Source organism: Rhea pennata, chromosome 1 (assembly GCF_028389875.1).
Source record: "Rhea pennata isolate bPtePen1 chromosome 1, bPtePen1.pri, whole genome shotgun sequence".
Taxonomy (NCBI): domain Eukaryota; kingdom Metazoa; phylum Chordata; class Aves; order Rheiformes; family Rheidae; genus Rhea; species Rhea pennata.
In genome coordinates this window covers 46,094,284-46,119,864 of record NC_084663.1, presented here as the reverse complement: position 1 = coordinate 46,119,864, position 25,581 = coordinate 46,094,284, and the positions used below count along the sequence as shown (strand labels likewise).

The 25,581-nt window shown below is 33.8% G+C and overlaps 1 protein-coding gene across 1 annotated transcript in view; it reads right to left on the bottom strand.

Annotated features, from left to right (window-relative positions):
* LRRIQ1 (leucine rich repeats and IQ motif containing 1) overlaps positions 1-23,009 on the bottom strand; it is a 118,725-nt gene extending 95,716 nt beyond the window's left edge. Inside the window, exons 1-11 of the mRNA XM_062568124.1 lie at positions 22,869-23,009; positions 21,481-21,592; positions 19,084-19,178; positions 17,874-17,988; positions 16,898-17,127; positions 15,344-15,418; positions 13,957-15,174; positions 12,933-13,085; positions 10,263-10,413; positions 5,038-5,231; positions 4,163-4,290 (exon numbers count right to left, since the gene is read on the bottom strand). Coding sequence (XP_062424108.1) covers positions 4,163-4,290; positions 5,038-5,231; positions 10,263-10,413; positions 12,933-13,085; positions 13,957-15,174; positions 15,344-15,418; positions 16,898-17,127; positions 17,874-17,988; positions 19,084-19,178; positions 21,481-21,592; positions 22,869-23,009 — 2,612 coding nt within the window. The remainder of the gene's footprint in view (positions 1-4,162; positions 4,291-5,037; positions 5,232-10,262; positions 10,414-12,932; positions 13,086-13,956; positions 15,175-15,343; positions 15,419-16,897; positions 17,128-17,873; positions 17,989-19,083; positions 19,179-21,480; positions 21,593-22,868) is intronic.
* Positions 23,010-25,581: the final 2,572 nt, after the last annotated feature.

Genomic DNA, 25,581 nt, shown 5'->3' with positions numbered 1-25,581 from the left:
GCCTGCTGTTGGCATGATGAGAGTTAAATCTTTTCCCCGTCATTCTATAGCTTTCCTTTTACTGACATTCTTTGTTAATTTTTTTTCCTAAGAAAATTCAAACCAGAAAGACAAAGGACATTACTGAAAACTTAATACTACTTGACCTTGTCACATTAGCCCTGGGCATATGAGAGATATAAATTACAAAGAAGACACAAAAGTAAAAGATATTCACAAAAAAAGTAAGCTACAGCTTCCTCTTTCTGCTCCCATTTAAGATTGTAGTTGGACAAGACATAGATAACCAGACAAATTTCAAGCCAGAAAACAATATTTAAGAGACTAGAAGAGTTGCAAGTATGCACTAGAGAAAATAAAGATTTCATTTCAGAACATATGTATCAATTACTGCTCAGGATGGTCCAAATTTTGCTGCGTGTCTGCTTTTTAACAGGAAAAAATATATCATTTCTGTTTATGAGAGGTTAGCAGGAAATAGGGCAAGATAATTAAGAATGAATTTTATATTGAATTAGATCCTTAAATAGTGCCCATATTTCTTTTGCATTCTTTAAAAATAAGAACAATATTTTTGTTTACAATAGTCACCATATTTACCAGAAGTGATCAAACATAATATAGAAACTCTTTCAGTCAGCCACTTGTTTCTTGAATACTCTGGCAGGCAATATTTCAACACTACTGCCCGTGGTGTCAGACTCTTAGAGACAATCACATTATCAGCAAAGAATTACTGAAAATGAAAAATATTCAGTCTGCTAAAGAAAAAAAAAACTATATCCAAATATAACTTTTTCATGATTGATTGAATTCAATATCCAGTATTATTTAGATTTCTCAAGATGACTCTGAAAAAATACAATCAAAAATAAAATGGCTTGCAGTGACAGCTCAACTCTTACATCTAAGATATTGTTTTAAAAACACAAATGTTCTGTAATTTAAATAGCAATAATAGTATGTAGTAAGAAAAGAGTGAATTGATCTTTCAAAATTTCTATTACAAGTCATTTAAGAATAGTATAAATCTGGTTGCAAAACATGCATATGAGGAACATGTTCACAAATATTATGATCCTATCCAAACTGCAACTCTCAACACATCCCTCCCAAAATGGAATTTCTACAGTTGACTTCAATTTTTTAAATTAAATTCTTATCTACCACCTTTACAACACCTTATAGATAATAAAAATGAGCCTTGCCATATTAAAACATAAATTTTAAGAGAGATAAATTTGCTTATTTCGAAATTGCACACAAAAATGTGTCGGCTATCTGAACAGTAACTTGATTTAATGTCTCATTATAAAACCTTTATATGAAGTTAGCAAAGAAGCTAAATAATTAAGCTGGATTACAAGTAAATATACATACCACAAGATTTTTAATACATATTAATTTTTGTCCTAGTGGCAAGGTTTTATTTCTCCTACAGAAAAGTATTTATCCAAATAAAAAAAGCATTCCTTTGCTTTTCCATTAACTTAATGCCTGTGTTCTCCAGCTGCTATAAAAGAGAACACAGATCTTCATAGCCCCATTTCCACAGTCATAAAGTCAACATCATTGACTGCAGCTACTGCAAGGAATGAGTATCTACTTGGTATGTGAAAACCACAGCAAAACACTCTTTTGATTAAAGTAGTAGTGATGAGATAGCTGGCATTGGTATATTTGAAGGAGTTCATCAGTGTGTGTTATTTAGCTTTGTTGTACCTCCTCATTGTTACATTGTAGATTTAAAATAGAATTATTTCTTATTTGGGAGTTTTTTATTTAGCAATTCCTGGTTTATAATACAGACAAAGCATCTCAGATATAAAAAACCTGTAAATTAAAGTAAGAATTTTTTTCACAGTGCTTTACTTGTAGCAAAAACACAGATTCACAGCATTACCATCATACAGGCTTCCTGCAATCAGTAAAAAGGAAATGACACTCAGTGCACACTCAGAAAAAAAATGCTCCCCAAAAATCACAAAAATTGCACTAGCTATAGGATAAAAGTAAAGAAACAGCTTTTCTTTCAACAGCTTACTCCATTACATTCATTGTTTCTATATAGAACATCGAGTTACTTATGCTCTAGCAGACACATATGGAGCTGCTTATAAGTGTACATAAAGCGAGTGTAACAGAGCTTGCTACTGAAATGCCAGGAATTTTGAGGCTTTTAATCTGCATTTAATACTATCTTGTCCTGCTTGCCCTATAGATTTGAGATAAGGTATAAATAAGCACAAAGGAAAGAAATTGATTTTTTTTTGGGGGGAGGTATTAGCAGCGTATCTCATTTGCTGATGCATAAATATGTGTTCTCTCCCAGTCTAGCAAGAGAAATTCAACTGACCAATCAGCTGGCTACTGGAAAAGCAGAAGCAGTGCAATGGAGAATAAAAGTTGTAAGATCACGGGATGAGTAAGTGACATAGGGCGCATCCACTTTGTCAGCTGAGCTCAACCTAGATCCAGATGTTCCACTCCAGCTATTCCTTATGTCATGCTCCTACTTTCATTGTCTCCATGGCAAGCAAGTCAGGGCTTCAAGTAGCCACACCTCAACCTTAGCAAAAACAAGCAGGAGAAAGGAGGAGGAAACTGCGAGCAGATATAGCCTCACTAGTGTTCCATGGGTAGATGAAAAAAGAAGGAAAGAATAGGAACGGACAAAAAGAAAAAAAGAAAAAAAAAATGTCTCCAAACAATGTGTGAAATTGTATACAGCCTTATATTTTTATCTAAGATTCCAAATAAAATCAATATGGGTGACTCAGAATTTAACTCCACAAGTAATGGTCTCATTAGTCACAAGCAGGAAACACTTTCTCCAAACTCCAAAAGAACTAAAAACCCCTCCTGCAACAACTTGAAGACTAATTTCTGTTATAATTACATCAAAGAGTTTACATGCATGCTACTTCATTAGAAATGACTTGAAAACAATCTGAGAAGTTATATAAAGTTTATGTATATTATACTCAAACAGTAATAAATTTTCCATAAATAAGAACATCCTTTATGGTAACCGGATTCAGACTTAGAGATCTTTTTCCTCCCAGACTCACAGCTAGTTGACATTGTCACTTAGGATAAGATTCATCTGTTTAAATGTAGATACCTACATGTGAGCTGGTCATCTAGGCTCTGTTAAGAGTCTATGAAGATGAACATACACATGTAGGATGTAATTAATCTCAAAGCAGATGTCTAAAAATTGCAGATGAATCACACTCTAAAAGTATCTCCTTTTCTTCACTGACTATAACAGGATCTGTAAGTGATTAGTTCAGAGGTAGATATTCTAAGCTAAGTTTAAATGAGACCAATCGTATTCAGAGTAAAACTGACAATATGGATAAAATCATCAATTCACATCAATCTACAATAAAAATCTACTTTACTACTAACACTTAGAAATTTATACTCAATTAAAACAATAAGAAACAATTACAATTTAAGAAAAAAAAGTGGAGAGAATCAAGGTTTTGACGCTGAATATCTGGTCATTCTAATTCCATAAGCATACAGATTCAACCATAAAATGGAATAGAAAGTTAATTATATAATATTTTAGTTCATGTTCTAGTTTAATGCTTTTTGTCTTGATTCATCCCTTTTATTTTATACTTTTCAAAATGAACCATAACAATGAAGAAAAAAAAAACAGTACTAAAGCTTTTTCTTTTTTCTTTTTTTTTTTTTTTTTTTTGGCATTAACATGACATGTATATGAAATAAAAACAACCTAATGAACATTCTAACTTGTACTCTTTTACACCATTAGTTGCACTTAACGTTGTCTTCAAAGTCTGTTTTGACTAAGCTGGCTGTGAAATATGAAGTTTGACAGGGATACTCTCAAAACAGTTGCTAAAGTAAGGAAAAAAAACAAGCCACCATGGTTTTAGTAATACCACAATGCTCAAAAATTATTTTCATATAACATCCAGTAGAAAAATGTACTTTTTGTAGTTGCTGCTGCTTCAAATTTTCTTAGCTAAAAGTGGTCAATGTCATTTCTTGTCAAATACATTTTTTCAACGAACTGGACAAGATAGTGATATTTGCAGCACATTCAGAATTATATTCTTTAGATAAGTGTTACATTAGTAAATATTGTATCAGTTTTGTTAAATGAAAAAATGTTTTTGTTTACCTATTTCGAGACAGCGAAAGAATCTGCAACAAAGGCAACCAATACAAAGAAAATGTTCTCATCGAAGAGATGCTATTGTCATCCAAATAGAGTTCTCTTAGCAGAACATGATTTTCCAGCCGTGGAAGCTAAATTGAAAAGAGAAGGTTATTTAAAATTAATATTAAAATAGAGAAACAACAATGAAATGCTTGCCAGATGCTTTTCATCAATCCTTACTAAAGTAATACAAATAAAAACACACCTTGGGCATATATAATAAACAAATGATATATATGTATCAATTATTACATATAATTTCTATATATCAGTTTGTAAATGTTTACCAATGTCTTCTATGTGGACTGAATATGAAATATAATTTTTTAAAAAGTGTTAGAGAACCATAGTATTACTATTTAATTTCTGCAGTTATATGCTGCGTATTGAAAATGGTTTTCCTCTCATGAGAGAGTCATTGTCAGTAAAGATAATTAAGTATACAGTTAGCAGACTAATTTCTTATTTTGAATGCTACAGCACCAACTCCAACTTTTGAAAAATCAGCATTCATGAAATTAACCCAAGCTATTACTTTTGTGTAGTGATAATAATATTTTGGTACATTTTAAACAAAGAATCAGCATTTCATAATGCAATCCGAAGACTACTGGCTATAAACCAAAAAGGGAACTATAATTATTATGGGGACAATTTTTAAAGCACTTAGGAGCAAGAACATATTTAATCATAGTGCTACCCATTTGCATCTTTAAAAATATCTCTCACTAAAAGGAAAAAAAAGCAAAACAACACATGATCAACATTCTGAACAATATTACTATTAACAAAAAGTTATACACAATAAACATCATATTTAATTCAAAGCTTTTTACCTCCTCAAGATTATTGCCTTGTAACTTCAGAATCTGAAGTAGGCCACTATTCTGAATGCCTTCAACTTGTGTGAGATGATTAAAAGAACAGTCTAGGTGCATGAGGGTAGGTGCTTCACAAAGACCTTTTGTAGTGATTAACTGATTATGATCCACGATTAACTGTTGAAGATTTTTCAGTGACTCCAAACCACCTGGAAGAAAAAAAGCCGAATTAAGCCACACTGAAATTGAAAACTGTTGTTTCCCAGTATCAAAAAAATCTCTGAGGTCATGATATACTCATATCATACATAGTAACTATTAGTGTTAGTTCTGTAAAATTTTTTAAAATTATTACTGTATTTTGACCCTTTCAAACGGTACATACATACATATATATATATATATATATATATATATATGTGGCTTTACAATGTGTACAGTTCACAGACTTCTGGTCCTATTAACTAGTAACTCAAGCACTTCTATTGGAAGAGAACTGATAATCTATACTTACTATGCTAGAACAGTTTATTACTGTTATTCAGAACCCACGGGCTTTATGAAATGCTAACAGCCCTCTTAAAATCAATCCTAAGAATTAAAATAGCAATTCTGTTTAAATGTTAATTTTCATTATTTCTTTTTTAAAGGTCTTTAGAAAGTTATCAGCAAGATGAGAACAAATTGTGTTAATGTAATATACTTAGGCCAGCACCAGCATTATTAATGTGAGTGTATCCTCTTTTAAGGAAGTGTCATAAAACATTTTTTATGAATAAATTTATAAAATCTAGTGTCTTTAAGTATAAAGCTATACTTACACCAGCATTATAACAAGCCTACTCCTGCCAGCTAGCGTAGAAAGTAAGAATGTGATATCTCCCCCACAAAAATACACAAAGGAAAATTTCATGTTAGTGTTCATTGTTTGCACAGAATTTTTCCCAAATCATCCTCTTTCAACAGTAAAATCAGACTCTCTTTCCAGTCTTATAGAGGCTAGACAATCTGTAATGTCTACCTTCCTAAAGCACTGATGTATCTAGGTGCAACGGATCCAAGCACTTTTTTTCCTATATTCTGCTAAATAAAGCTCATTTGAGAGGGGACACTTAACAAAAGGGATCTAAAAAAGGGAGTTCCTCAATTTACTTTTCTTTCCAGTAGTTTTTACAAGATTAAATGTTTGATGCAATACTCTGTCTCATCTTTACCTCAGTCAAAGCTTCCCAGGCCTGGGAAGCGACCTGGGATAGTTTTACAAAGGAGCATCTTATCTTTGTATTTATCTTCTGAGAACAAGCTGGATTACAAGAGCAGCATGTGCCACAGATATTTACAAGATGGAGGAGGAAGAAAAGACAAAACATAAGAAGAAAACTTAAGAAAAAAGATTAAATGTCAAAGTTGGAATTATATTAAAAAAACACAAAAAATAGGGCTTTGCATGATAGTAATTTAGAAAAGGAAAACACCTACTGGAAATAACACATTCACCTGAAAGTGCATTGGCTATTAAAGAGATACCATCGTAGATCTAAAACAAATGCTGAATACTGTAACTTCCAAACCAAGCTTTAGGAAACAAATATGCAAGTCTTCAATTATTTTGAAAGAATTTCAAACATGCCCACAACATACTATCCTGTCTGCAAGATCCTGTTCCGTGGGGATTTTGGTGCTTGGAAAAAAATAGAAAGGGAACTAGCACCATCTAGTGGTCTCAAAACAATTTCATTTTAGACAATATTCAAATTGAGACCTTCCAAGATGCCTTCACAAGAGCTGTTTCCATTTTTAATTTTCCATTTTTCACTTATCAGCATAGCAATAATGCTGACTAAAAGCACTCAGTTATCATGGAGTTGGAGAAAAGGATAGACTGCACAGAATAGATAAGCAGAGTGAGGCGTTAATACAGCATACTGCACAAATCATTTTTTTACATCTCCTTCTCCTGATCTGTCTTGTTTAATTAGACTGTATGTCACTAGGAACAGACATGCCAAGGCCGCCTACAATGGGATTTCAATCTATTTTGAAACTATCAAATATATTCCAAGAGAAATATATAAAAGGTAGAAAAATATAATAAAAGTGGTTGTATTTTAATACTTCTTCTACATATAAGAAAAATCAAAAATAAGCATGCAAGTCTTCTGTACATTTCCAGAAAATATTGTCTGTTTTACCTATGATGCAGCAAACAACAGCTATGTCAGTATATGGGAAAATGCATTTTGCTCAAAAAGAATCTGGTTTCTGCAAGATTTGTGGAGAACCTCAACATAAGCAGGTCTTAGCAATTTGGAAAGAATGCATTTGGGCTCTTTTAGTGAGGGATTCTACCTTAGCGGTCAATGAAGCTATGAAGTAACTTCTTTCCAATTTGCAACAAAGACAAATGAGAGAGGAGTGAAAGCTGAACATGACAACTAAAAAAAAAAAAAAAAAAAAAAAAAAAAAAAAAAAAAACTCACCAACAAAAATACCCACCGCAAAGAGTCTGATTAAAAAAGAACTTGATGTGCCTTCTTAAAAACATGATGAGCATCCCAATACTAAAACAACATAAAGAAATTTTACAAGCCTCCCTAGCAAACTTATTATGCAATAGTTCTTTTCCTATGAATTAAGTCAAAATGCTGCTTTTTGTGTGTGTACAATGTAAAAAGAGATTTAGGCATAGCATCCATCTTCCAAATACATACAAACACTGAATTTCAATATATTAAAAATGCGATTACATAGTTTGTGACCATGCATTAAGTGGATATGCATAACTGAGACATAGTTTTCAAACTTTATCTTTATTTTACGGGTTTCTGGCAACTCCCATTTTCCCCCAACTGACACTGTATTTTAGTGAAAAAATCAGAGTATGCTTGAAGTTTCCTACATTATGTTATTAAAGCTGAAGTATCACAAATAAGCCTTACTTCTCAGAGGAAAAAAAACACTCATTATTAAAGCTGAATGAGGGTAACCAACCCAGACCACTAAACAGTACAGCAACTTCCAAAACATAAAATATATATAAAAATGAACAAACAAATAAATATATAAGAAAAAACTAAATAAGATAGTAAAGTAGTAATAATAAATTACTAAATAAGAAAATAAATAAATGAAATTGCTGAATTAATCCATAAGATGTCATACTTTCAGGAATCTTGCAGTCATTTTTTATCAAATGAATTATATCTGAAAAAGAATCTTATACAGTATTATTGGCCACAAGGACAAGCTTCTTACAATCATTTTATTTCGTCAGTTCCCTTTAGGATACTGATACGCTTTTATAGTAAATGTTGGTATTCCAGCATCTTTACTCACAAAGCTATTCTCAAGAAATAAAATTATGTTCACAAACATCAACATTTCATATTTGAATTATTTTAACTTATTAGCATAAGATATTCAAAATATCTACATTAAATCTACATTAAACCTACACAAGGGGTTTGCACATATCAACAAAATCTCTTGAGTTTTCCTACTTCCTTCTCATTATGCTCTTGTTTTTTATCATGGAATTGCATTATCAATCTTCATATTGGTACCATCTCCTGTTTTTGACAATGGAAACCATTTCTGGAAATAAATCTTGCATGTGAATGTGTTTCATTCATCAGCTTCAAAATGGTTTTATTTTATTATCCCCCTGTCCAGACAGTTTTCTACTATACATATTTTAAGGAAAATCAAAAGTCTAAATTGAGACAAGAATCAAATAATCTCTTTTCCACTGTCCCAACTCTGAAATCTTTCCAAGGAATATCTCCAAATTGAACATAGGCCAAGAATACTAGAAATCCACCTTTTTCAGTTTCCCAAACAATTTTTCAATTATACGGAATTTTTCTCTCTTGCCCATAAGGACATGTGATCTGATTTCAGTAGGAAAGTGTCTGAAGGTTAATCTGTATTTTGGTGGCCTTGACAAACCTCACAGTATGCCACCTACCTAAACCTCACTCCCTACAGCCATAGGAAGGCTGTTAAATCTAGTTCTGTTCTGTTCTATCTGTTGTGCTGCCTTCTTGGAGAAAATCCATCCCTTTCAGCCTTGAGAATGCCTTTTTATGCAATGATCTGGCAATTTATCTTTTCTCAACTGTCGTTTCTTTTCAGGGACCACTTCTGGTCTTACCTCCCTACATAATTTCAAAATCCAAAAGTACCTGCTCCACTTAAGTATAGCAATGCTCTTAGTTATTTTCACTGCACTGCACTTTCCTGCCCTTCTGTCAGTAAGAAAAGGCTCTGGATCCTGATTACACCTGTACGAAATCTACATAACACAAGGCTCATGAGTCAGTATCTTTGGCTTGCCAGTAGCTGAAATATGATATCTGCCCCTTAGGCACTTTACAGTCTGAAAGGTAGCATAGGCAGACAGGAGAATACCTGTTCTGTATATGAAAAATTCCTGGCTGACCAGCAGAAAACATGCATCTCCTGGCACAAAGTTTTCATGTAGTGATGCATTCATTGAGCGATCTGGGGCAATGTGAATTCTAACTGGTTAACTGCGTGATAAAAGATACACTTGTTGCCTGACAACTGTTGCACCTAACAAAATAAAACGTGCTGCCTCCATAAATAAAATAAATGCCAACAGCTAAATGAGTTGCACTAGTGTACCTTAGACTCACTCTTTTTTTCCCAGTTTTAGAGCAATCGGTAGCAATGAAGAGCCACAGTGGGAGGGAAGCATAGAACAATAGCTTGGAACCAGAATGGGAAGCATTTTAGTAGAAAGAACAGTTGCGACACAGTGTTAGCCTGGTCCACCCACTCATACAAATAATATGATTTGTATATACCTACATATTATGTCAATCATAGGAACATGCTGGAACTCCCTGAAGCTGCAAATCTAGGTTCTGTATGTAGGTAAGTACAGATTTGATTTTGAGGCTGAACTCAAGCTACTCACATATTCCAATTGAACTGGTGCAGGTGATATTAGGAGCTCTTCTAGAAAGGACCGTATTCAGCTGACAACAGTCATATGACGTGGCAGATGGAATACATGGCAGTATAACCATACTGCTAATAAATGTCAAGTTGACTATACTCTAAAATGCAGATCTATTATAAGTCTGTTTCCTCATTCTCCTCCTCGGGTTTAGCAGTTGACTGGCCCTGAATCCAAGGTAGGTATAATCCTGAATGAAAACAGCACTAATACACTTTTTAAAAAGAATGGAGTATTTTTTTCATAATTTCCTTACCAATTCGAGTGATTCTGTTGTAGGAAAGTTCAAGATTTCGGAGATTTCTGCAGCCACCTAGGCCACAAACTGATGAAAGATCGTTCTTATTCAGAATTAGAATATAGAGATTTTCTAGATTCTCACAGTCTATTATCTGAATGTTGTTTTCCTGCAACAAAGAAGAACAAGAATATTAAATAACATTTTAAGTGAAATAGCAGAGTCAGTATAAGAATATGGTAGATATTACCACAATTGTTAATTTTTAACCTAAATTTCTAGCGAATAGTAAGGATATCACATTTTTTTTCCACTAGGAAAATAAATTGATGAATCATAAAAATTATTTTTGAGTTCTACTAGGACAGAATTAGAAGACATCTCACATTGCATTCTGCCTCCAATAATGTCCAGAAGATTAAAGAAACAGTATAAAAAGTCAAAGATTGGATGGTCCTTCCCAAATACACTTTCACAAAGTCTGGGAGACTGAACAAAAAAATGTATAAAAGCCATCCTATCTGCTAGATGCTAATGAAGACACGCTTTGACATAACGTATTTATTAAAAAAATAAAAATAATAACTACTTTTAGAGGTTTCTTTGGTTATAAACATTAACATGCTTTTTAGCTAATGTTCTTCCCCTCAAAGCCCTTGCTTTTTTTAACACTCCTCAAGTCATTTTAATAGTGCTTCCTCTGATTTCCCTTTTACTATTTTCTGCTTTTATTTACTTCTGTTGTTCACCTGTAAATGCTCAAAGAAAAAAAGAACTTTAATTCCCTCTCTTTATAACAAATCAGTTAAGCCCAAGGGACTAATTCCTATTCCAGAATTAACAAGCTGACTTGGTTAGGTGCTAGCTCCAACTGTGCTAGCTCCAACTGCAGGCACAGATACACAGAGGTTTCTGTGTACCACTGATTCCTGCCTTTGGACAGCCCCTTCAGTTGTACCAGTCAGTCAAAACAGGGAATTAATAAGTCTTAAAAGTTAAAAAAGGGCAATATCAAGTAGGAATGAATGTCTAAGGGAAGCAAAAGGGCAGCTGCTTTAACTATGCAAGAAAAATCCATAAAATAATTTTGGTTTGTTTCAGCTGTTACAAAAAAGGCTGTTCCTTCGTTTAGGTTGAATGGAAGACAATCGACACATCAGCTGGAATGATCAAAGTAAAAATATTATTCTTAAAGTATTATTAATATATATTATTATTTATATATTATTAATTCTTTAACAAAAGTGTATTTTCTAGGAGCCTTTGCCAGAACAAAATAAAAATACACTTTGGAAAGAACAGTATTTACTGGGCAAACAGAAACATTGAAGACTTCTACAAACAAGGGAATATTAACTTTCTTGTGAATGGGTATTGTCAAAACAACTCAAATCAAAAAGATAAAAAGAGTTGCTTGACATAAGTTGTCAAGTTCCATAAGTATGATTGATCCATCACATAAGAAAATGTTTTCTTTTGTCATTAAGAGAAACTTAAGTTGCCATGTAAGACATGGGATAGCATCAGGTATCCAGAGATTGTGCCTCTAGTATCAGTCATCATACTGTTCTTTGACCAAATGCTTGAGTAATTTTAAGGAACCTTCAGGTGTTTGTTGCAAAGGACTACTTTTCTCCTACCTACTTCTGCTTAAGCTGAGCACCCACTATGGTCAACAGCATCTGCCTGGTCATGGGTCAGAAAGACTGACATAAGGAAGATTTATCATTTTGTCATATTAATGTTGTTACAGTAGGGCTATTCATGATCTAACCTCAGAAAACTAAAAGCTGTGTGTATGATCCTAGCTCTAAAAGCTCTGAATTTCAATAATTCTAAGCTACTTCCCTTTCAAATGCCAAAAATACTACAGTAGGTAACAACAGTCACCTTGGGACCCATTTAACTATATATGGCTAAAATGCAGACATCCACAACTGAAGCATCTAGATTTCCTTCATAACCAGTGTAGTTGAATATATAATAGATGTAGTTTAGAGCTGATCTAAATTAATATACAAATAGACCAAGATTTCTGAAAGAAATAGGTGCATCTGAAAACTAGCCATCTTATCCCAGTGCAACATCCAAGTTAGGAGAAGATGATTCGTGATCTAAAATGCCTGTTTTTCTCTTCTGACTATAGATGGAATCAGTCTAAAGATTTCTACACCTGAGCTACTTGCAAAACTAAGTGCAAGATGTATCCTACTATTTATATCTCTAATTCAGAACTTAATTCAAAGACATAGAGAAAGAGTGCTCAAACTTTTAAAAAAATGACAAGCTGCTTATTAAAATATCTAAATATAAATGAATTTTAATATAGTCACTCATTTTCAGAAATCTTGGTCTATATTAATTTAGATCAGCTCTAAACTACATCTATTACTTATTCAGCTACATTGGTTAGCTGAGTAAATGGAATTTGATCTTTAACTAACAATATTGTGATCTTTTATTAGTATAGCCAGATTCATTTGTCCTATTTTGTTTTAGTACCACTATGCACAATAAAAAATCTACTGGTACAGTTTTGTTGACAGGAGAGTATTTTGTTCATATTCCTATACTAGTAAGGCACTAAAAGTTTTGTATTCAGTTGGACTCAATTAATTCATAACTGCCTGAGCAGCAAAAGTGGCAATCCTTCCCAAGTTATAATATAGAATCAAATGTGCTTGGTACCTCCACATTGATATACTTTAGGTCTTTGCAGTTACTTAGTCCTTCCAGTGCAACTAGTCCACAGCGTCTGAGAGTCAGTACTTGAAGGTTTTCACATGCAGATAATGTACAGAGGCTACATTCTGGTAAATCTTCGAGTGTCAGTATTGTGACCTATATGCATTTAATAATAAATAAGACTAACTGTTGCTGTATCTTCAATTCATCACACAATTTTATGAGCTATTTCTAAACCAAAACCAAAACCTTAAAGACCAAAACTACATTTTACTAAGCCTTTACAAAATATAAACAACTAATACATTAATTCTTTCATACAAAAAGGATGGTAATGATGGGTTTGATCTGTTGATTAGGAAAAAATATGATTAAAAAGTTTGATTTTGACATCTATCTTAAAATAAAGGACACACTACCAATGATTTTGAATTTAAGCAAAAACAAAGCACTAAACCAAAGCAATTAGTACTGTGGATTTTGTCCCATTACAGTCTCATAAATGATGACAGAATGTACAAGAATAGATCAAAATAGTTCAGACTAAAGTTCTATCCAGCATAGTATGTAACCTCAGTGTGGATAGCAAGAGAAGAGTGAGCACATAGTGATACTCAGTAAGTGTTGGCAAAACACCGTCCACAAGCTGATCAACAATGTCTTGCTTCTGGGAGAGACTAGTCTTCTCAAAACTCCAAGATGGGCAGCAGCTGAAACACAACCCCACATACAAAAGCAAAACCTTGCTTACTTAGCAGAAAAAAGGAACCAGAAGCTCCTGCCTTTTACAGAGTCATTGATATTGTCAATCATCTGAAGACTGCTACCATGCCAGTGTGCTCCACAATGCTCACCAGAATTCAGTGGGCCTGTATCCCACTGTACAGAGGATCTCAGAGAGAGTGGTTGCAATAACCTTCCTAAATACAATTCTGAAAACATTCTGCTGATATTCAAAAAATACAGAATTTTACAGAACATGTAAGCTAGCACTTCATATTTTACTCTACATCTTGTGTATAGTTACCTGCTGCAGAGTGCTCCAAGGGCCACTATTAATGATCTTTTCTATACTTAATGGAGGCATCTTGTTAACTGAACTTTTCCTTGGCTGTTTTTTTTTAGTTACTTTCTTTCTTTGATTTTCTCCATATATTTTAGACCACAGCTTACATGTCTTCATCCAATTTAATCTCTTCTTTTCAATATCATCAGGAAGAATTTCTAGTTTATTGGAATACTTAGTTACATCCTGAATTCTGTCCCAGTTCTCACCAACTTTCTCATTAGAATCTTCCATTAGAAACAATGCCGTCTTCACTGTTTCAGACTGAGAAAATTGATCTTTCATTTCTCTATTATTGGCATTTGGCTGGGCATTCAGTGGACTACTGTTTGTATTATTTACCTTATTTTCTACCACATCACTAGCTCTAAAATCATCAGATTCATTCTTTGAAGTACATGTAATTGTAGCTTTGTTAAGATTTCCAGTTTCTGAGTAACTTTTTTCTGCACACATTAATGAATTTTTATCTAAATCCTCATTACTGATTTGAGAAGAGTGTTCCTTCTTGTCAGAATTTAATATACTTGGTACTGGTGATGTCAACTTTCTTTTTACTGGAATCATCCAATCACTTGTTTCATCTATCTTTTCAGTTTGCTTTTCTTCTTGTTCCACTAGTTGTTTACTCAGTTCCTTTTTCTGTTCCCTTATTGCTTTTTTATTTTCTCCTAAATTTTCCTCTGTTATGTTTTCTTCATCCTTTTCTTCACCTTCATTCATCATAGCTCCTGCTGCTTTTTCTCTTAATTTTCTCTGTTCTTCTCTTCTTATCTGCAACTGTTTTTCTCTTTCAAGTCTCAGGCTTACTTTCTGTTTCTCATATTCCTCACGCCTCCTCACCTGTTCCAAATGTTTCTGTCTTTCTAGTTCTTGTTGTCTCATTTTCTCTTCTTTTTTTTGCTTCCTTTCTTCCATACGCCTCTTCATTTTTTCCTCCCTTTCTTTCATTTCCCTCTCTATTTCTTCCTGTATTTCCTTTTCCCTTTTAATTTTATCTTTCCATTCTTTTAAGATGGGAGCATATTTTTTATGGACTAAAAATGATCTAAATCTAGCTTGGATTTTCACAGCTGCTGCATTCCGTTGCTTTGCCAAGTGTTGTCTTTGTTTTGCTTTCTGCTCTTCAAAGGCCTTTTCCTCCTCTTCCACTTGCAACTGTAGTTTCATGATCAATTCCTAATCAAAATACAATTGTCACACAGTTCAGCCATTCTGCCTACATGACAAGTGTTAATATATGTTTATTCTTAAGAAGCAGAATCTGGTGTATTAACTTTTACTCTTAAATATATAACATTTATATATTCTCAAATTCTTTTAACAGAAATTCTTTGTACAACCTTACCTCGTGTTGCATCAGTTTGTCTCTCCAAACTTTCTTTTCTTTCTGTAACTCATCTTCCATCATACTTTGTCGTTTCTGCAAAACAAATTAACTTAAATGAATATTGTACAAAACCCTGAATACCACAATACACTCTCTCTCTGAAGTCCCTGTCTTCTTGACTTTCCAATGATCCACTGCTGTGAATGTCTAAATCAAAATGAGAAACTCAGCTGTGGGGAATAAAATAAATGACTGGACATTCAGATCAAAAAATGAAGATTTGGTTGTAGACTGAAAGTAATGCTGATGGTCTTCAGTCTTTCAGACAGGATTTTTGCTGAAAACTTTTCACTGAATCTGTTTCCAAATTGAAAATGGAAGTTCAAACCTATTTTCCCACTACTTGCAAATAAATAGAATTTTTTTTCCCTACACATGCTCAGTCAGGAAGAAAACTTCAATGATCTGGAATTACATTTGGCTGAAAATCAGGAGATAGTAACTACCTAAAAAATGGAGGATAATTCAGCTATCTAACTCCTGGTACTACCAAAATAAAATCAATATCAGACAAATTAAATATATAGTGACATGAAGAAACCAATATATACAAACCAGCACTTTCAATTTGTAGCATAAAGTCTGCCAGTCTTAGACAATCACTGTTTTTCTTGTATGTTCAGAAGCATACTGTTCAGAAATGAAGTCTAAGCCTTTCTCTAATGGAGGAAGGTGCCTCTACCTCTCACTTCCAGAAAGAGTGCACTAGGTGCAGTATTATCAAATTGTCTAAATGAGGACATGCTCCACCTTGTGCAGAGAAAAAAAGCCATTCTACAACCAGAAACAGTTTATGACATCAAAAAGAAAAGAATTATTTTGTGGTCTGTTGAAAAAGAAAGCCTGGATTCTAATCTGTTCCTAGAGGTACATTTGAAGGATTGGTAACAGAATACAATTGTAAGACAAATTTTTCACTTTCCTCTTTGATCTTAAGGAGTCCTCCATTCTTTTACTCCATAATACCCTAAAGCATAAAGGAAGGAGAAAGAGTGTTCCATTCTATTCTATTCTATGATCTGGTGATAAGAGCACATTCCCATGAACCACAGGTTCAAACCTCATCAGGATGAGGAGGAACAAGGTTCCTATTTTCTCACTCCTCGGCCAAGCATCAAAATCATTAGGTTACTGTACAAGAGGAGGCTGATGATATTTGTTTCACCACAAAGATCAGTATTTAGTAAGGCATAATGATCATTTTACTTTTGTAAAAGTACTTTTGTGAGTATCTTAGGACATTAACTCTTATCTCAGAGACTTTGGCTGGAATTATATCATAAACATACAACAATAAAATAAGCCAAAGCCTAAAGAGCAATTTAACATTTAGCATAGTATATTAATTCACCATTGATCAAAGCAAAAAAGAGCAAAATCCAAAGCAACATGGGTTATATCTAAGTATTTAGTATGACTCACCTCATTTTAGTATCATTCCCTTTTGCATATTAGATTTTGAATTCAAATAGTTTAGAAGGCAACATTTTGGTTTTGGTGTCAATTAATTACCTTATGAAGAAGCTCTAACTTTGTTCTTTCAGCCTCAAATTCCTCCAGACGCTGCAGCCTTTTTGCTTGTTCCTCTTCATTCTGTTTTTCCTGTGCTTCCCTCTCAGTCTTCCACTTTTTCCTTTTCTCATCTTCAAGTTCTTTTTGTTTTTCCTCCCATTGCTCAACTTCTTGCCTACATTTTTCTTCTACTTCATGATAGGTAAAGCTTACGCTCATGTCAACATCAGCTAAGAAATTGTAATCAGTCAAGTAAATCTTTTATTTAAATTAATTGTAAGCATCAGAAGGCATCTTAAAATACGAACAAGAAACACAACCAAAAGGATTCTGTGCCGGCATGGCCAGCAATAGAGATCTTCCAGGAAGACAGGACTGAAACAAATCCTTCACACCAGAGATAGCCCTGCCTTTTTTAATCATAAATTACACTTACTATTGCAACCTGTGTTTCCTGCCATAGCCATCCATACTTGTTCTATCAATGCATGTTTCAGGATTGCACTTTGGCTTCAGGAGAAAGTTCTTCCATGGCTATCAACAGGGGTTTTTATAACTGATCAACACCAACCCAAAACATGCAAAGACCATAGTAAAAGACAACAATCCCACCTAATATGACTATAAAAAAATAAAGGTTGTTGGAGCTAAGTACATTCTTGATGTCTCCAGTTTGGCTTCCATTTGTATTTATAATTACTTAAATAATTTGGGGAAAATGTTTTTGGAATAAACTTATATCGAGACTTTGAAGACAAATAACAGGATAATTTCTTAATCCTGGATTTAGCTGAAAGCATAAGAATCTGCTCACCTATGTACATCTAAGAATCTGGATCTATTGGATACTATCATTTTGTAATTCTTTACAAAGAATATTAAGCTACTAATGAAAAAAGAAATAAGTACTTATAGAAAGATTTGTTAACATAATGCTAAAGAGCAACACAACCGAAGAAATAATGATTTTGCTTACCTGCAACAAAATGTTCATCAGTGACCACTTTAATAGCATCATCACTTATAGACTGAGTACTACAATCAGGAGTTGTAGCAATCAGCAAGTCTTCATTTTCGATTTCAGACAATACCTAATATAGTTTAATATTGTCATTAAGAAACACGAAGTGTTGGAAAAATTAAAAAGTAAAAGTAGAACATTATAAAAACACTCCAGGACGAGGATAACCTTTTCATCATATGACAAGCATAATAATGACCCTGAGTTTGACTTGTACCCTTAGATATTGTATAATACAAATATGTGTCAGTCAAAATATTGTTTTCTAAAGTTAGAAACAATGAATTATTTTCAAAAAAAAAAGGGAGGGAGAGGGAAGCTTGAGGAGACTAGGTATTTTTGTGATTTTGGAGGGATTGTTTTTAAGTATTTTGCAGCATTTTGACTTGGAAAATGAGTATTCTGTGTTTGGAGCTTGCTTTACTTTGCCTAAAAGTAAGCACTACATGTATGCCTTAATATTATTAATAACATACAAAAATAAATAGTTATAAGTTTTTAAGGAACTGATTTGAAAATAACACTATGAGCACCAATGTTTGCTATATCCCTTTCATAGTTTTTATTGGCAATAACTAATCTATTCCTTTCACTCATTCATTATATGTTTATATCATGTATCCAGATATACTATTTGTTCCACAACTGAAGTCACAGAAAATAATTGTGCTGTCCTAAACAATGGTTTCTTGAAAATAAAACTTTGTGTTTGCAAAAGTGCTAACTAGTAAAAAAAAAAAAAAAAAAAAAAATAGATGATAAATTGAAAATAATTTAATTAAAGGTCTGTGTTTCGCTAAGAACTTCAGGAAGGTATTCACTCAAAATCCCTTAAAATATAAAAGCAAGATCCGCAATGCTTGATTCTTTGAAAGTTACAGACATTATTAAAACAATACTTTCTATAAAATAATGGAATATTTTAGGAGCCTGATTAACAGGCTAATTATCATAACAAAAGGAGTAAGATTAAATAAGTATCCTAATTAGTGATATGGACATTTTTTCCAAATTTTAAAACTTACAGATACAATATATTACCATTGATGTCGCAGTTCTGAAGAAAAGTGTACGCAAACTCATTTTAATACTCTGATGAGTAAGCATTATCTAGATTACTTCAAATAATTTGGTTCACTATATGTATTGTTTAAATAGAGAATACCCTTTTTTTTAATTCTTCTGGATCTTCATTATATTCCAAAGCCAACTCTGCCAAGTAGTCTGAAGTATGGCTAGAAACCACTTCATAAACACTACCTGAAGGAGAAAGAAAATATATAGATTAAGACACAAACAGAAAATCTCTTTTCAGTACTAGAATTCTGCTCTATACTGCTTAGTTACTATCTCTCTTCAGACCACAACGAAATAGTTTTTTCTTTAAAAAACTTAAAAAACCAAATATCTCTATTCTCTATGTACTTTTTATATATATATATTTTTCTAAATTAAAAATAGCAAATATGTATAACTTCAAGACACACAATGAACATAAGAATGTAGTGATAGCAATTTGTATCTATGAAAAGGAATTCCACAGTATAAAACATATCAAAACATTTTCTGCCTAAACATCTGAACTTTTAAAATTTCTTAAATCAAACTATTGTATGTCAAAAACTTGACAGTTTCATTATAAAAATAATAAATGAAAATAAGTCTGTTACAAAAAAGACTTTAAAAAACTCCTTTCCTAAAAATATCAAAACGTGTATAAAATACTGAACTTTTGTTCACAAAGGCCCTTATAGTGCATCAGTGTGATGATAAGATTTACTAAAATGGAGTAGGCAATGCCAGCTGTCTCACATAACATATAAGGGAGGGTGTCAAGGGGATGGGGCTAAACTCTTCAGTAGTGCCATGCAAAAGGACTAGGGGCTATGAATGGGCAGAAATTGAACCATAGGAAGTTCCGCCTAAATATGAGGAGGAATTTCTTTACTGTGAGAGTGACAGAGCACTGGAACAGGTTTCCCAGAGAGGTTGTGAAGTCTCCTTCTCTGGAGATCTTCAAGGCCCGCCTGGATGCGACCCTGTCTAACATGCTCTAGGTGACCCTGCCTGAGCAGGGAGGTTGGACTAGGTGATCTCCAGAGGTCCCTTCCAACCTTACCCATTCTATGATTCTGTGATTCTATAAACTACAGGCTTAGCTTGGCTTCAGTTATACAGCTGGGACAGCTAAATTTCCCCCAGTAACAAGGCAAGTTCATTTAATGTTAGCTTCTATTTACAGATAGATTCTAAATGTACTCTATAGGGCTCAGTTGTATGTGAACTCTTAACTTCAGCTCCTATTTGATTCTCATGGAGTCTAGTCCACATCAACAATTCCTGTTTCCTATAACTTATCTCAATCTATGGCTTAGTATCATATGAATTTTTAGAAAAAGTTCAATTCATGCTCAAAAGCTAATCCTAGCAGACTATATTCCATGATTTTATTCTAGCGATTATAAGAATATTTTCTTTTCCACAAGTGTGTATGTGCACATTACTTTCAAGGACATGATTATCTGACTAGCCTGCCTGCTATTTAGCACTCCTCAATAATAATAAACTGTGTTTTAAGTCTTGGGCTTCCTAGTCTTCAGAATGATAGAATAATACTATGCATTAGCTCTTAATATACAATAGTAATAAAAACACTTATGTCTATGTTTACTGGCAGTGAAACTGCATTACAGCAGGGAGTAACTTTTACCTGAAGAAGCAACTTCAGTGCTTCAACACGGTACACATGAACTTCAGTGTCAAAAATATACAAATATGTATTCAAAGATGTAGTGTTATGGTCTATACAATCATAGCTCATTGCTTTCAGTATTAGATCTATTTAGAGAAGAGGCCACAGATATAGGTACACATGCAAAAACTGTATTGTTTGAGTTAAGCACAAGTATTTTTTGAATAAATTTTTTTAGAGCTAGGATGGCAGCTTATTGTGACTGGTACAATCAGGAAAACTTCATTTCACCGGTTGTGAGTTGGCTGCATGAGTGAAATGCCTTACATTCAACCCTACTGAAACTATGCTGATAATACAGAAAAGTGCAATTATTTACATTTGAGCAATGATGCCAAAAAGAATGCAGACTTTAAGAATGTTATAATGATAAGTCAATATAACAAGGCACTGTAGTAATAATAATAATAATGTGCATATTGTTTTATTTATTGATTCCTCCTAAGCAAAAATAGATTTCTGAAACAATAAAAGCCAATGCCCTTAAATCAGTTCTAAATTATTACCCGCACATTTGCGATTATTATCTTCGCAAATCCTTCATAAATGAATTATTCTATAGAATTAAAAGTGTTGCATAAAATGTTTATAAAAGATCATCTCTCTCCAACAGATATGTAGTTACATTTAATAAGAGCAAGCAGAAAAAAAAAAGATCAAAGATGTAACAATACTGGGAAATGAGTTTAAACTGATGCAATAGCTTTCCTGGCTTGCTGTACTTAAAAGTTTACATTTTTTTTTCTGACTGTTGTGAGTTCTAGTGGTAATATGAGGGGCATACACATTTTAACTGTGAGCCCTGCTTACCTGTAGTTTCTTCATCTTCTAAGTCTTGCAGTATAAGTCTTTCAGCATCTTGATTTCTCTTCTTTATAAAGTTTAAATAGGACAAAACTGATTCTGGCAAGTCATCTGAAATCTAGAAAACATGTCATTTGACATAAATTCTACATTTTAATCTTACAGCCACAACCGGAGGTAAATACTTAACACGTAGAATGAAGATACATTTGAGTTTCACCTCTACAATATTTAAGAATGCAAATTTTATTAGCTATTGCTACTAAGATTTTTTTCCAATTCCTATACACTTATTTTGCTTTTACTATTGTCTCATCACCTACTGAACAATTAATAATTCTAATTATTACTTACATTCTAATTAAATTCTAAGTAAAACACATTTTAATATCTGCTATCGTCTGCTATCTTCAGAAGCATGTTTCACTTAATATTTTTCGTTTGTAATTTGTTTGTACAAGAAATTAAGAAACGGGTTAAGATAAAAATTAACCAAGAAAAATATGGACATATGGTGTATAAAGTCTTTTTCATAAAGATGCTACAGCTCTTCCAGAAAACAAATGTTTTTAAATTCACTACTACAAATGTTTAAAATGTTGATGTAAATCAGATACTTCCACTTACTCTACTACACAAATACTTTCTATTCAGAAGACCATCTTTTATCAACTTCAGGGATTTGGGAAAATGGACTTTTTCTAGGATCTGTAAATTGCTGTAAACGTTGCTGGCATTCAGCATGTAAGTACATAGATAAATACCAGCGATGTCTTGGCCTACCATGACTTCATGTTAAATATATGGTTTGTGGTCACATACAATTAATATCAACCACTCAGACAGTCTACAGAGCAGTCTGTAGGCTATGACTCTGAAAGATCGCAGTAACAGGAAAAGATCCAAATAACTGAGTGGACTTCAGAGAAAAATCTTTCCCCAAAATAAGAAGTCAAGAAAACATCAAACAAACAAACAAACAAAACTGTTCAAGCACCAATTCATATGAAATATATTAATATCAGGAGGTCTTCAAACATATTATAAAAATATTTTGTAAAATTTAAACCAAAGATGCATTGGCTTTTTTAATCCAATTTTTAATCTAGATGGTTAACTTAAAAAATCTTCCAGCTTCAAAGGATTCTAAAATAAATCGTGGTCTACCAGCGTCTGACTTTCTCACTTGAGTGGAATGTTGATGCTCATCTATTTTATTGTGTATTTATGTGTATTTATGTGTAAACATAACCACTGAAGGTTATGTTTTCATGGAACAGCACTAATTAGACTATTTCTCAGAATGAAAGCTTTGGTTAGATGTATCAGGATAAAGTTGGTTTGTCAGATAGGCTTTCCAATACCTCTATACCTCTAGGCTTTCCAATACTTACTGGCTCACTGTTGCTCAAAGCTTCTTCTGATATATCTGTGTCAGGATCATCTGCTTCAAAAGAAGAAACACTGATTCTGCTCAATTCAATTTCTATTTCTTTTTCAATTTTTTCAACATCTTCTGACATTCTATTTTCCATAGTTTCTTTTGTGCTTTCAGTGCTACATAAATAAAACATTAACTTTCAGCACTGAGTACACCAAAACGAAAAAGGCGTTTATTCAGACGTAAGTTTATTCAGACGTAAGTTTATTCAACAGGAGACTTAAAACATGAAAAGGAACAGCAGAAATTTGTTCTGAACACCACTTCGCTCTGTAACAGAAATGTACAAGAAAAATGTAAGAAAAAGATTCGTTTGTAGTAGGAAAATCCTGTGTTTACTCTTCTGAGTTTTACAAATGTAATCAAAGTGTAAAACCTTTACCTGCTCGCTGCTCCTTGAGGATAGTACCGGCGTGCAACTACAACTCCCAGAATGCACCGCGGGACACCAGCGACGCCCTTCGTGCGAGGCGAACTCGCACGCCGCCGCTCGGCACGCTGGGAGTTGTAGTTCTCGCCCCCCTCGGCGCACCCCTGTCTTTCGGGGCCCCGCTACCTGCCCTCAGGACCTACTCACTTCTCGTTCAGTCAAGCTGCTGCCGAAGCCGCCGCTGCCTTCTGAGCCGCCTACGGAGACCACCCTCTCCTCTCCGCCTTGAAATCCCGCAGCCTTTAAGCGCCCCCGTTAGGCACTTCGCGGGGACGGCGAGCGCTTCCCCGCGGCCTGGATACACCGGGCGGTAACCAGGGCAACGGGAAACAAGCGGCGCGGGAGGCGGGCGGCAGGAGCCCCGCAGGGAGCAGCTGGCGGTTTGGGCTCCGCTGGGGGCGGGTTTAGAGTTTTTTGTTATTATTTTTATCTTTATTATTTTTAATATATATAAGGGCCTCCAGGAAACTCAGGTTTGAAAATACATTAATGCTGTGATTCTTCTCCAGTCCTCAAAGTTCAGGAGCGGGATTCTGCAACAGAGAGGGTGTCAAAGTAACCATATCAATATTTGGAAACGTGAAGTAAAATCATAGGATCTGCCAGCTGGCAACGGTAGAAATATTTAGAGTTTTGGGGGCTAGTTACATATGTGGCCGCTGATGTGCCTGTGTGTCCCCAACAACGCTTACCTCAGTAATAATCTACCTTCTCTGGAGCCAGTAATTAACAAATAGCATAAAAGTAGACCAAAGACAAAAAAGTATACTAGAGGTAAATTAAAATATCTTACTTATGCCTCCAGAGGCATAAAAATGAAAGCTGGTCAGATATTTCTTCGGTTTTGACACACTGAGATCCCACCATCAGCTGGAAACAGGCTATTTGTTGGTACTTGTTTAACCTGGGAAATCTGGCCTCCCAAATGCAAGGGAATTGGGAAACTCTGCTCTAGAATTGATTAATCTGAAAAGGATTTTAGGGTCCAGAGCAGACCAGTAACTCAACAATATACTCTACTGCAAACATTGCAGAACAAAAGGTCTAATGTGATTCCTGCATGTAAAAAGAGAGGAAAAGTGAGTAGCTATGTGATTTGGTCTTTTTGTTTATCATTTTGGAAATGTCAGTACTGGATACAGTTTACAGCTCGGTGCTTTAATATGCTCCCGTAGTGAAAAGGGTGATCAGAAAAAAACAAATGCACATTATTTGAGAGCTTGAGAAAGTGCTCAGCCAGAGAATTAAATAGTCTGTGTTAACCTAGTCTTGCAAAAATAAATTGAGGAGGGAGAATACATCTTAAAAGTCAGATTAGGAGTGCAGAGCTGCAAACACAGATGTAACAGAAAAAGAAGAGCGGGAAGTTAGATGGACACATTTTAAATAGAAAATGGGCATTTTTGTGAACATTGGGGGTATCAGCTATTCAAACAAACTGTCAGAGATTATAGGATATTTTTTCCATCTCACAATGTCTTTAAAATAAACTGAGTACCTTTCTGAAAGACTTACATCAGTCAAACTCAAGATACTCGATTCAAAGACAACTAGTTAATATTTTCTCACCTATATTATGTATCAGTAAGTCATTAAAACCCTAAAACTGTGAAAGCTTGTCATCTGAAATCCACCCTGTGATATCTAATAATTTATAGAATTGTGTAATTAGTAATCTTCTAAATGTGATCATTTTAAGAAAAAAAAAATCAAACTCAGATGAATGCACACTTGATATTGTTTTCTAGTATGAGTTACACTGTGATCATGGTGACTGAAAACCACAAATATTGTATAATGCATTTATCAGATAACTTGCTGAGCCAATAAAAAAGATGTTTCTGTAGACATGTAACCAGGAAGTAAGACATGATCAACAAAAGAAAACTTTTGTGTAATAAATATGTGGTTAAGATGTACTTGAGGAAGAAACATACCGTTACAGGAATGTGCTCTTTAAGATAACGTGGAAATATTCAGAAGTTGTAAGGATTTCCTTATGAAGTACTAATTTAATGTGGTATGTACATGGTTTTATGAAGATCGTATTTATACTTTTCAGAGAAATAATTTAAGAGAAATTGTTAAATACCTCAAAGTAAAGCATTACAACTGTATAATTACTAAATCAACAACATAATTATTTCATATCCAAATTTTCAAGTGAAAAATGTAACCATTTTAGAGTTCTCCCTGGAACAAGCTATCAAGTAAATGTTTTAATGGATTTAAAGTT